Here is a 12,610-nt window from a genome sequence, read left to right as displayed (position 1 = left end):
ATCTAAACAAAAACCGGCTTTCGCTTTCGCTTTTGCGCTCCTCTTAAAGCATACTCAAACCCCGGCTCCGAGTAGTCGAGGCACGCGGCCCCTTCACCGAAGAAACAGCATTGTAGTTATCAAACACAACGTCCCAGTTAATCCGATCCCACCAGCGCTCCAGGTACTCATCCTTACCCGCGATACCGTAGTCCATCATCCACGCGTGCTCCCAGGTGTTGACACACAGAATGGGCTGTACGTCAATGGCACCGGGGGCCAGGTTCTTCTGGTTCTGCGCGTGGGCGCCCATAGATCCGGCGAACTGGTTTCCAAGAGGCGCATCGGGGGAGTGGGTGGCCATGTCGACAGGTTGACGGCGGGAGTAGGCGGCTGGGTAGGGGGAGCCGGCGTTGTAGGTGCAGAAGATCTGCATGAGGCCCTCGCGCTCGAGGTTCTTGGCGAGCCAGACGAAGCCCGGGCCGAACATGGAGCTGGCGGTTGCGAGGAAGTCGAGCTTGAGGGATTCGACGGAGGAGCAGGTGTCGACGATGTCCTTGGCGAACTTTTCGGGGATCTGGGTGGAGGCGGGGGACTGGAAGTTGGATGGGAGTTAGCTTTTTGTACATTCGTGGTGAGTGTCGATTGGGTGGAGGAGGGACTGACGAGGCAGTTGAAGAAGAAGTGGTTGTTATGGGCCATGGAGGCGTAGTTGAAGACCGAGGCCATCTCCGGGCGCTTGGAGTACTTGACCAGCAACTCTCCAGGCTTAGCGTCGGCATCAACGGTGTCTGTGGAAGAAGGAGAGAGTCAATGATCTATTCTGTATGTATTGCGCGGACACGGAGATGTCATGAAGATATCCGCGGGATCGGTTCGGGTGCGGGCTCGGCTCACCTTGTGTCAACAGGTTGAGCTTATCGACGAGGAGGGTCTGGTATTGGGTCCAGGCGAAATCGTATGCCTCAGGCGACATGAATTCAGGTACACCATTCTCCTTGTAGACGTTCTCATGCTGCAATTGGGGGATGCGGTGCAGGGCACGGGTCTGGGATCGGAGGAGAGAGGAAGGTGTCTAGAGGTTCAAGGTTCCAGGATTAGCCGGGGCTCAAGAATTGACAGATGGAATCGAATGGAGCATACCTGGAAGGAAGCCGCGCGCAGAGCGCTTGGCCGGGCGAGACGACTAAACATGATTTCGGGGGTGGGGAGTGGAGGTGCTTTACAATCGTCGTCGACCTCGAAATTTCCAAAATGGACGCGCTGCTGACTAATGTCTTGGCACTAACTACCACAGAAGTATACAACAACACTAAGTATACACTCCACCACTCCTCCACTCTCTAAGCGCCCATCTCGGCCCATTTCAACCTCTCACATTCCTGTATTCACTCTGCACTACCCACCATCATGTCATTCTGCAACACTAATTCAGACTTTGGCGCCCGACATGCTGCATTCGAGTCCTGCCGCCCACCCTGAAACTGTTTGTTCCAGTCCAGCGCGTGCTGGTGCCCGGAATAGATCAGTTCCCTTTGTATCGGTGAATGATTCAACGCCATGCCATTCACTGCCTTTGTGTTGAACTCCCAATTTAGTTCACGTTTCAGCCTGAGCCTACCATCAATCCCCTTGTCTATGATTCTGCTCATTTTCTGCTTCGTCAACTATCTTCTCTTTCGTTGTTCACCATACTTCTCTTCTATCTCCACCCCAAAGAGCACTTTTGCTACTGCTACTGCTACTCCTCCATCAACATCTGATATTTTCCAAATCACTCAGAGATACTCTTTTTCAATTTACGGGCATGGCGGGGTCGACGGAGGGCATCGTTCCTAAACGACTATTTCTTCTACTTCTGATATTTCTGATCATCCTGCAAACCACTCACGGTCACGCACTTGATACACCCGAACTTTTCGGACGCAGCACCGATACTTGTTCCAACTCATACAACCAATGTGGCACCTCATTCCCTAACAACTTCTGGTGCCCAACATCATCCATCTGCATCGGCACAAGCGATAACACCACAGCCATCTGCTGCCCATCCGGCCAAAGTTGTGACTACATCTCGCCCATCGACTGCGACATCCAACAGCAAAACGCGACCACCTACCCCAAGAGCACCGTCAAGACGACCAAACTAGACAGCAAACTCAAGTCCTGCGGCGGTTCCTGCTGCCCAGTTGGCTACTCCTGCGTCTCAGACAAAGTCTGCGTCGCCGACAAATCAACCACAACCGCCTCTCCATCCACCTCAACCGGCTCAACAGGTGCAACATTCACCATCGTTCCATCCCCTTCAGCCTCAACAAGCTGCGACTCCTTCCCACCAAAGGCAATAATAGCCGGCTTCTTCCCCGGCGCCATCTTCGGGGCCGTCCTAGCCCTACTAATAACGACCTGTCTCCGACGACGCGCGCACAAAAAGAGTCGTCCCCAAGACCAAAAGTTCATCCCTCACTGGTCCCAACGCACATCCAGCGGCGCAGTAATGGGAATATCCAGCCCAATGGCCTCAGAAGATGCCTCCTACAGAACAGACTTCCTCCTCCGCCCTTCAGCACGGAACTCAGTAGGCGGACGATCCACCAGATCACGCCTAACCCGCACAGGAAGTCGAGTCCGCAGCCTATTCAATCCCACTACCACTTCAAGATCAGACAAAGAAAAGGACGTCCCGCCTCTGCCTAGCTTGCCTAATCCCGTTCCGGCACCAGTCACGCCGCCCCGACAGCGCCAGCCCAGTACGGAGAGCATCAAGATCTGCTCGCCGCCGGGAGCCTTTGCGCAGTCAAGGAAGTTTCTGGGTCCGGAGCCGTATCCTGGTACGGTTGCGAGGCCGGATACGACTTTTTCGGATCTGATGAAGAATGTCGGGTTTAGTGATGGGAAGGGGAACCCGTCGTATAAAGTTACGGAGGAGAAGTAGGTCTCAGTCTACCGTGAAGACGGAGTGTGTTGTTTAGCTTTGCATTGCCGGTGTACTACTATTAGTATGATATCCATTTTTATATTCTTTAAATCGAATTATTTCTTAAATTCGAGTTATATTTAAGTTCAAGCCAGGTCTACTAGTACTTCACCATACACATCCTTGGATCTTGTCTAATAGGTTGTTCTGCTTTGCTGATACTGCCAGTAGTAGTAGTCCAAGTCCATCCTGGACACCATTCAACCATAGAACCCTTGAAAGGGCATTGATACATTCCAACTTGGGCTCCACGCTCAAATTTCCACGTCCAATTCGGCTACACTTATACGAGTTAAGCAGACTCGGCTAGCTGGAATACAGTATACCCAGCCTGAGGTGTGAAAATGTAAGATGCATTATATTCTAACTTGAACTAACGAAACGCCTACACACGCCTCGCCTTCCACGCCGCAACAAGTCGCTTAACCTCCTTAATCAAACCGACCACCAATGGAACCCCAATAGGTCCCAACAAAGGCAGGTAAACAGCGACCTTATGTTCATCCGGGAAATAAACCTGACCAACCATAGTCTTCTCAAAGAAACTGCGTTCGGCCTCGTTCTCTGCGACCCGGGCACTAGCGAGAGCGGCATTGAAGCGACCCTCGCGAAGATGAGAGCATGTAGCGGATAGATGGGATAGGGTTATGGAAACGGAGGATGCCACGTTTGCTGGGATGGGGATGGAGGGGAGAGATTCTGTCAACCGGGCGAGCGAGCCCATAGTCGACGAGGCTGAAAGGAGGAGAGACGCAGCGCGGACGCGGATGAGGGTCTGCAGACGGAGGGGAAGGGAGGAGGGGGGTGCTCGGGGTTCCGAGGAGGGTGAGAAGTTGATGGGAGAAGGTCTTGAAAGCCGACTGCAGCGAATCTTGTTCCAGGTACGCAGGATTACTAGTTTGGCCTTTTGCGAGTGACGGGTTGAGAAGGAACACGCCACCCCATTGTGGGACAATCCAGCTCGAGGCACGATTCTCTTTGACAATCATGGGCGACTGCGATGGGTCGGGGACGTAGAGAATGAAGTTGAGGGTTGGTCCGCTGCCGATGCTCGGGTTCAATGGCCACTCTGCGGCATTGATGAACGCGCTCAGATCCTCTTTCTTCAGAGTCCATGCTGCTTCGGCCTCGTCGTAGATTGGGGCCGGGGTCATCGGGGAGAAGGTGGCGTAGAGTTGCACCTGGGTATCGATTGTGAAGTTGCTGATGGGTGCGAAGGCGTCAAGGAGCGGGGCGAGGTATTCCTGGATAGCGGCCTCGATATCCCACGAGGATGGCGCAGATCCGGGCGTAAAGAGGGAGAAGGAGAGGTGGTATGTTTCTGCGTATTTCATGGATCGTCGCAGGCGTCTGCTGATGCTCTCTGTGAGCTCGGGAGACGCTGAATCCAGGCCGGCTGTTTCTCCGGACAGGATATGCGCGATGGTTGCCTTCTCTTCGCCATAGAGGCGCTGTAACTCCTGCGCGATAAAGATTGAGAGAGGTGGGTTGGAGGTCGAGGGACTTGGGATTTGGCTTGGCGGGTAGAAAACGTCCAGCTGGGTGGTGTGCGGCTGGAGCTCTGATCTCGGAGCGACGAGGCCTTCCTCGGGACGGACGTGGACTGTCAATGCGATATCTGCCGCATGTTCTGGGGTACTATCCAGGGTGTCGACCCCATCGTTGCCTGTGCGTGGAGGCGAACCGTTGGTATCGTTGGTCAACTTGAGCCGGAGATGATGAGCGGCGAACTCGTTCAGATCGTCCAGAGTATGCTGGGTGGTTCGGAGTAGATGTTGAGACTCGGGCAGCTGTAATGAAGGTGCGACGACTTGAATCTCAAGGGGATAGACGGGGCGACATGTCTAGAGGAGAGGGTGTTAAAATTCCGAGGATAGTTGTTGTGATGCGACGCACAGAGTGTCCTTACCTTGCCATCGGCCCAATCGACCATCTCTTGAATGGGGAGATGTGCCCGGTAGATCGAAGTAGTCTGCCACCATATCGGAAAGCCCAGAAAGATGATGACTGCCCAGAAGGCTGCAATGACTCGGAATCGCGTTTGGATAGCCTGGGGGGGATTCGGGGGCGGGGACGCGCTGGGTGGACTTGGAGGGAGTGGAGGCCTCAGCCGGAGGAGACACGGGGTCTCCAGATTTGGCGGTCATGACGAGGGCATGCTTTGTGCTCTGGACGACCACAGCCAGAGCGAGAGGGAGGAAAAGAGGACGTAGGGGTGGTGGAGAGGAGAGGAGAGGAGAGGAGAGGAGAGGTGGTGTTCAAGTTCAAGTTGGAGAAGGCGGACAAGGAGGTGCCTGCTAACAACTACAACTACGACTACAACGACTACGGCCAACTACTACGACCTCGGATATCGACCATGGTACTACTAGTACTACTAGATGTATCAATTCTGGTAACACTTCCTCGAGTTTTGTTTTTGACAGAATATTTTGTGCTTTTGATCTATTCTCTTCAGCTCCTCCCACGATATCTACGGGAATCTGGAGTATGCCAGGCACACATGCGCAGTGCAAGAGGAAAATGTGTATATGCAAGTAGATTATATTTCATACCGGGTATCTTTTCTCCTATCCAATAACGCCTTTTAAATGTAGCGGTCGATCGACCAGTCCGATTTGTACGGGGACTTGAGACTTTAGTATTCCTTCTCAAATATCTTTTGAATCGGTTTAGCAGCCTGCAGGTGAAGAAGATTAGTTAAATCAGGGGACCTCTTTGTACAGCAAGGACAATAAGAATACGCACATCGATAAATCTCTCGAGATCCTTATCCAAATTGGCCAGGTCATCCTTCCGCTTCTTGTTCTCGGCGATCAGGGCCTGCTTGCGCTTGAGCAGTTCCTGGCGCGCCTGTTCGAGTTTCTCTCGCTCCGAGTGCTCATGGTTGATCCGGGCGATCATTAATTCATGTTCGTTGGTCTCTTGATGTTCTGGGTGCAGTTGTAGGAATTCCTCGACGGGGATGAGTGGCAGTGACAGATATTTGTGACTGCACAAAGGGAGCATCGCATTAGCCATGTACATGTAGGTGTACTGTATGTGCTGCTCGGCATACTTACTCATAGGCTTCGCAGGCAGCGATCTCACCGGTGAGATGCTTCTGCTCGTAGTACAAGTTCTGCAGTTGGAGATGGAGACGGTCGATCTCCTGTCGGGCCTCGGCGGTGGCTTGCTTAGTGTCGCGCACACGAAAGACGGCGTCCCGGTTCTGGCCGCGCAGCTGAGCAAGGAGGGCAAAGAGGACTTTTTGCTGTTTGGAAACGGCCAATGAGAGGTCGTGTAGTTGGGTAGGATCGGTCGGAGCGGTCTCGGGGTTGAGTTGGGTAATGAGTTGTTGGCACTGGGCGAGAGTCTCGGCACAGGTGGTGAGCACTGGTAGCAATGAAGGCTCCGAGATGATCTCGCTGATAGCCATGGCGGGGTGGGTGTAGTGGGTGGTGGAGGAAGGTGGGTGTGTGGCGAACGTGAGGGAGATCAGATATGGGAGGAGATGGTAGTTTAATCCAATGTAATTGGAGAAGTGGAGAAGGGAAGAACCAGAGTGACTCGGTGGTTGTGGTTGTGGTTGAAGGCAAATCAGGCGGGCCGCTCCTCGCATGTGAAGAAGAGAAGTTCTCCTTCTCGTTGGGGGAAGAACTTAGCAACTTACACTCCTTACACTCCCCTCGTTACACTCCCACCTCCCCGGGATTAATTCTACTACTCTCCCTTAATTTATTACTCCCTCCTGTCGCTCCTTTATCTTAACGACTCCAGGAATATTGATTCTCTAATTATTCCTCTCCCTCTCCCTCTCCCTCTCCCTCCCTCTCACCCACCCTCACTCTCCCCACGGGCCCACCTTTTCTCAACACAAAATCCCGCATTGCCGACTTGCCGACATCGCTCCTCACATTCTGACCTCGCCTTCTCTTCTCTCCCTCCGGGATGGCCTGCTCATCTTCCTCAATGACTATGGAATCATATTCCGAGGCGGTTGCCTTCTCAACCGCCACTCCAACAGAGGAAACCTCCCTCATTCGAGACCGACGCCGCCGACATTCCTACCATGCTCCCAGACGACTATCCTGTGACTACCAAGATGCCGACACAGTATTCATCAGGGTGAGTTCTTGATTCCAAGGTCATGCTCCGGCTGGGCCAGTGTGATCACTGCAACCAGTGCGAACAAGTGTAACCTCTACCAGTAAGGGGCCGACTGCTAACCAATGATACTCCAGGTCGAACTGTTCCTTGCTGAGCTGGAACGCCGAATGCATTGGATCGAACAATATCGCAAGTCTCACATGGTCCAAATCGACTCTCGATTGCGAAGCGGTTATGCCACTCTCGAGGCCGTGCGAGATCAGTGTTCCATCGCCTCGGGTGAGTTGATGGGATGCGGCAAGAAGCGTGCCAAGATCCTGGTCGAGACCCTGGAGGACCGATACAATGATGCCTTGGCAACCAAGGAGACTCTCGAGCAAAAGGCCCAGGCAAGTGTTCGTCTGATGGAGTCGTTCTTATCGGAACTCGAGTCGAAGGCACATGCCGTGCGGGATCGCGGCATCTACGGCACCTTGGACGACGGATGGAAAGCCATGGACACAAAACTGGGTCACGCCCGAGAGGTCGTCGACGAGGGCATGGAGCGTGCGCGCCGTGCTCGACAGGCCCTCGCGGACAGCGTCGATGAGGCGATCCGGCTGGCCCAGGAGCAACGGCTGATCACCTATGCGGATCTTCCCGACCCCTGGCGAGTGAACCCGCACATCTTGAAAGGATACCGCTTCACGACGTCCAAGGTGGAGTGCGTCTCATCCGTCTTCACATTCTCCAATGAAATGTTCAACATTTGGTCCCACGGCATTGGTCTCGTCATCGTTTTGGCGATTGCCTTCTACTTCTACCCGCTCCACACCAATTTCCACCTGAGCACCAAGGCCGACATCATGATCGCCGCCGTCTTCTTCTTTGCTGCATGCAAGTGCCTGGTCTGCAGTACCGTCTGGCACACTATGAACAGCATCGCCTCTCAGTCCTTGATGGAGCGATTTGCTTGCGTCGATTATACTGGCATCTCTCTGCTGGTGGCCGCCTCGATCGTCACCACCGAGTATACTGCTTTCTACTGCGAGCCCTACTCGCGCTGGACATATATCCTCCTCACCATGTCCATGGGTATTGGTGGCATCATCCTTCCCTGGCACCCGACCTTCAACCGCCACGATATGGCCTGGGCCCGTGTCGCCTTCTATGTCACTCTAGCTCTCACTGGATTCACCCCGCTCGCCCAACTTTCATACACCCGTGGTTTCGAGTGGTGTGCTTATTTCTATGCTCCACTTGTGAAGAGCCTGCTCGTCTACTTTATCGGCGCCTTGGTCTATGCCTCAAAGATTCCCGAGCGCTGGAAGCCCGGTTTCTTTGACTACGTTGGTGGCAGCCACAACATTTGGCATTTGGCGGTGCTGGGCGGAATCCTTTTCCATTATTGCGCCATGCAGGACCTCTTCTCAAACGCCTTCCTGCGTGCCCAAGATCAATGCCCCAACCTGACGTCGTAATCCAGTGGCTCAACACCACTGTCCTCTTTACCGGCGTTTCTCTTCCAGCTGTACATGCTTTCACGATAAATGAAGATGGAAATTATCATCCCAGTTCTCAACTACATATGAAGACCCGGACTACATTGGACCATCTCTGCGGGTGGTATACAGTTTCTTCATAGAACTTTTTGCACTGTCAAAAAGTTGATCGGCCTTTTTTTTCTTTTTTGCCGCATGGGCTGGAGTCATTTACTTGTTTCATTGTCTATTGAATTGTCTTGAGGAAGTTGGTATTCTTCAAAGACTGATCCCTCCCGCCGAGGTCACCTCGCCCTTGCTTATATTAGAGGTGGGATCTTGCACATTTTGCGTTTCTTGTATCTACTTGCGTCGCATCACTTGCGCTTTCAGACTTATTCTCGGTTACAGCTTGACTTGGACTTGCTTGCTGTACAATTGTACTTGTTTTGAGTGCTACAGACTTCCTTTCATATTCCAGATGAGTAGTAGTAGTAGCCAGATACCGGCAATCGTAATGAATTGATGCAAAGTCTATGGTATTCTAAAACGCCTCTTTCGTTTCTCATGAAATTTTGGGTGCGCTGTAAAAGTGTTGGATGTAGCGACGATGGGTTGGGGCCCACAAGGGCAACAGGGAATGTCTAAAGCTCGCGACTGCAACCGATCCTAGTCGGAGTCCCTAGGGGCAGTAACAGTGTCATGGCCGGCGCAAGACAATGCAAGCGAAGCAGGAGAGTTGTCGCAAATGCGGCGATCGCATGGATGTTGCGAGACGTAGCGGACCATCTATTGAGTCCCCGCTCGATATATAGGGTCTTCAGTGACGAGATTTCACCAATCGTCTTCAAGTTCAAGCCTCGGGCTCCTTCTTTTCGGTGACGGGGCCTCCGAGCTTCCGGAAGTTACCTTGCAGCCAGCAGCGGTACATCTTCACCTTGGAAGCACGATTGACAATGAGTCGGCGATCGGCGCCCATATGAACGACTTCAAAACAGCCATTGGACTCAGGCTTGGGATTCTCAAGATCCACCTGGATTCCACCCTCCGGCGTCCACTGACTCCACATCTGAGTCAACTGTTCCGGATCAAAGAAGTAAACACGGGTACCATCACCACGAACATAAAAGTTCTCTTGCAGATAACGATTCTTCTTCATGCGGACCTGGGCAAGGTCACCACGACCATAATCACGGAACAAGATGCAACCACCAGGCTTGAGCAGACGATAAAGATTGCGAATAGCATGATTCCACTCCTCCGGCGAGAGAGCCGAGAAAATGAAAATGAGAACAATCACATCACACGACCCCTCACTCAACCCAGGAGGCAAAGAATCACCCTGCTCCTCACTCGGCTGAGCCGAAACATCCCAAACATCCGCAACCATATGCTTAGTATCATACTGATCACTCTCCCGCATAACCTTAACAGCATACTTTGAGAAATCACAAGCATGCAATTCAAGTCCCTCATTCTCATTATTCCTCAACAAAGGAAAAGCAGTATTCCCAGCACCAGCACCAACTTCCAACACGACCTTCTTTCCCGCATCTTTGCGCGTAACTTCTTCCAAAATCGGAAATTCCTGCTGCAACCACTTCCGATCCTTGAAGAAATTGTCCGTATTATTCTTATAAAACAGATCCCACCATTTCGCCGGATCATTGTTGAAACGGCGCTGATCGAAATCCGAGACCGGGGCCGCGCGCTGCTTCTCGTATTGGCCTTCGGCGAAGGCTTTGAATTCGTCATCTGGTTCGACGTGGTCCCATGCGTTGAATTCGTAGACATCGTCGCCTTTTTCCAGGAAGCGCGAGCCGAATTGGAAAGGGTCGCTGCGCTTCATGTTGTTTGAGGGGTCGTGGGAGCGTGCGGGTTCGATGGTGGGGGGGTTGGACATTTTGGGTCACTTCTTCGACGGTTTGTTCGATGGGTTGGGGGTTTTCGATTGTCATGGTGGAGGTGAGGTTGGAAACGAGTGGGTGGGGTGAAAAAGAGAGGAGAAGATTCCAATTTGATCAGATCAGATCTCAAATTGTAAAAAAGTAAAAAATAAAAAGGCAAAAAAGAAAAAAGAATTCGGCGGGGTACCTGATGACTCAGCCTTATCTTATCACAATACTTCTGCCTGAGGCATCAATGGGATCTATACAGACAGAAACAGAAACAGATGAGTTCTTTTCGAAGGCATATCCATGGCATGCAACGTGTTTCAATCGTACAGGTGCCCGGAATACGCAGAGGCAATTATTCTCTTCTGAAAAGTTGAAGTATCGTAGTCACACCATGCGAGACTGCCCTGCTCAAGCCAAACACTCGAAAGTAACCTTGAGAACACCCAGTCTCGGTAGAATTTACTTCTTAGAGCTGCCCAGGTGGGCGAGAATAGATCCGTAGCCAAAGTATGAATAAAACTTGAAGTTTCCAAAGTTTCCAAATTTTCGGTTTATTATGATGCAACGTATGTGCAGGTATAGTTTGACGTAGTAGTCCAATATGTCCGGTTGACCTTGTATCCAAATAGCGCCCAATATTAAGTATCCTAAACATGATACATCCCATCCTTCCAGGTCGTAACGAGATTTAGAAGAATCTCTTTATCGTCGAGTCATATGCCAGTGATTCCTTATAAGAAGGACCAAAAAAAAGCAGGAAAGAAAAGCAGAGCGCAAAAATTAATGATGGTGTAGTTGTAGCCCCAAACAACTCGATACGATTCGGTTGTTTTCCATTAATCGACTACCAGCGTCGAGAAAGGGTAGATAGGAAAAGAAGAAGGAGACAGTGAGTCTTAGACTATCACCGGCTTTCCCAGGATAACCGGCGGTGCCGACGAATGGATTGGTCATCGCCGTCTGATGGAGGAGGTGGTCCAGTACGCGCCCCATTCAATCTCGCCATGGGCGGTGGATTGATTGTGATCCCCCTCGTCGATGACATAGAGTATAGAGAAACAGATCGAGTTCGGGTCAGCTGTGCCGATTGACGGGGGAATACGGAGGTGGAGGAGTTTCTCGTGTCGCAGTGGAGGTATTTCCATAGCTGCTTGGATACGAGATGATTGACGAGGCATCGGATGAGAGATCCTCGTTGTATAGATGACGATTCTTCTCGTCCGGGTCGAAGGAATTGGAATTGGAGGACATGGAAGGATCCCGGAGATGAGACTCCAAGGTCTTCTCGTTTACACTCATGGGGCGGGGAGTGTATTGTGGCAGTGGGACCACGGTGGCATAGCCCCCAACCTCCGAGTCAGCCGGAGGGCCGTGCCCATGGGCATGACCATAACCATGATCTGTTCGGATGAAGTGACCTTCGTCAGAGAGAGTAAACTGGCCAGTTTGAACTCCATTGCGCAAGTGGGTGGGAGCCCGGCTTTGCATTTCCGGGTTGGAGGGTCGTGGAGTTGTGTCGCTGCGAGTGAAGCAACCGCATAGGTTGGCTAAGAACGACATGGCGGGGATTTTTCCTTCTCCTGCTTTTTCTCCTGTGTTTATTGGGGAGATAGTATAATAAATACGTCGGACACAATGTAAATTCAGAAGGCAGAAAGAAGAAAGAAATGCCCCAAGAAATGCGTTGCAATGAGTCTCGGGCTAGAGCATTTCCGATAAGAGCGGGATAATGCGCGAGGACCCTATCGAAATTGAGAAGATAAAACCGCCTTTTCTACCAGATAGTAGAGGAGCAGTGACTCAAAGAGAGCCTTAGGTCACAGGCTCTGAATATTTGGATATTCGGAGAGTATGAAGAGAAGAGGAAAGAAAGAGAGGAACAGCAAGTGGAGGAGGAAGAGGAAGAAGAAGAGGAAGAGGGGAGGGAATCAGCCGCAGGCATCCAAATTCCCCACGTCTTCTCATTGGCTGGAGAGTATGGATGAGTCAGCTGGAATGACCGTGATAACAGAGGAATATCTAGCAGTCTTGCTTTCTCTCAAATTGTATATTGTATATTTAGTATACTAGTAATGGCTAAGGATTATTTCAGAGATATAGTATATAGTACACTGCATGGGCAGGGTGCTGGAAATAGTTGGTCTCTAAGATCCTTCATCCAGATAGCGTACTGTATAAGAATGAGACGGAAGTCCGACAGAGTCCGA

General features: G+C 51.6%; 7 protein-coding genes across 7 annotated transcripts; 2 read left to right on the top strand and 5 right to left on the bottom strand.

The window, feature by feature from the left end:
- Positions 1-43: 43 nt before the first annotated feature.
- On the bottom strand, positions 44-1,173 carry sod4 (mitochondrial 37S ribosomal protein mS42; the record flags this gene model as incomplete). Its single annotated transcript, XM_056638511.1, has 4 exons — positions 44-574; positions 646-770; positions 877-1,054; positions 1,123-1,173. 4 exons carry the CDS (start codon positions 1,171-1,173, stop codon positions 44-46), a joined length of 885 nt encoding a protein of 294 aa, XP_056482018.1.
- Positions 1,174-1,786: 613 nt separating this feature from the next.
- Positions 1,787-2,914, top strand: N7509_013873 (uncharacterized protein; the record flags this gene model as incomplete). The annotated part of the gene is made up of 1 exon (XM_056638510.1): positions 1,787-2,914. One exon carries the CDS (start codon positions 1,787-1,789, stop codon positions 2,912-2,914), a length of 1,128 nt encoding a protein of 375 aa, XP_056482017.1.
- Positions 2,915-3,341: 427 nt separating this feature from the next.
- On the bottom strand, positions 3,342-5,103 carry PIG-S (GPI-anchored transamidase GPI17; the record flags this gene model as incomplete). Its single annotated transcript, XM_056638509.1, has 4 exons — positions 3,342-3,655; positions 3,720-4,800; positions 4,866-4,928; positions 5,032-5,103. 4 exons carry the CDS (start codon positions 5,101-5,103, stop codon positions 3,342-3,344), a joined length of 1,530 nt encoding a protein of 509 aa, XP_056482016.1.
- A 491-nt stretch (positions 5,104-5,594) lies between these two features.
- Positions 5,595-6,374, bottom strand: N7509_013871 (uncharacterized protein; the record flags this gene model as incomplete). Its single annotated transcript, XM_056638508.1, has 3 exons — positions 5,595-5,636; positions 5,705-5,948; positions 6,019-6,374. 3 exons carry the CDS (start codon positions 6,372-6,374, stop codon positions 5,595-5,597), a joined length of 642 nt encoding a protein of 213 aa, XP_056482015.1.
- A 512-nt stretch (positions 6,375-6,886) lies between these two features.
- N7509_013870 (hemolysin III family protein) lies at positions 6,887-8,505 on the top strand (the record flags this gene model as incomplete). Its single annotated transcript, XM_056638507.1, has 2 exons — positions 6,887-7,063; positions 7,180-8,505. 2 exons carry the CDS (start codon positions 6,887-6,889, stop codon positions 8,503-8,505), a joined length of 1,503 nt encoding a protein of 500 aa, XP_056482014.1.
- An 853-nt stretch (positions 8,506-9,358) lies between these two features.
- Positions 9,359-10,408, bottom strand: N7509_013869 (tRNA(Thr) (cytosine(32)-N(3))-methyltransferase; the record flags this gene model as incomplete). The annotated part of the gene is made up of 1 exon (XM_056638506.1): positions 9,359-10,408. The coding sequence occupies one exon, from the start codon at positions 10,406-10,408 to the stop codon at positions 9,359-9,361; it is 1,050 nt and encodes a 349-aa protein (XP_056482013.1).
- Positions 10,409-11,477: 1,069 nt separating this feature from the next.
- N7509_013868 (uncharacterized protein) lies at positions 11,478-11,963 on the bottom strand (the record flags this gene model as incomplete). The annotated part of the gene is made up of 1 exon (XM_056638505.1): positions 11,478-11,963. The coding sequence occupies one exon, from the start codon at positions 11,961-11,963 to the stop codon at positions 11,478-11,480; it is 486 nt and encodes a 161-aa protein (XP_056482012.1).
- Positions 11,964-12,610: the final 647 nt, after the last annotated feature.

Source organism: Penicillium cosmopolitanum (assembly GCF_028827165.1).
Source record: "Penicillium cosmopolitanum strain IBT 29677 chromosome Unknown utg000012l:1.0-3308103.0:1.0-3310761.0, whole genome shotgun sequence".
Classification (NCBI taxonomy): domain Eukaryota; kingdom Fungi; phylum Ascomycota; class Eurotiomycetes; order Eurotiales; family Aspergillaceae; genus Penicillium; species Penicillium cosmopolitanum.
This window is presented reverse-complemented; position numbering and strand designations above follow the sequence as displayed.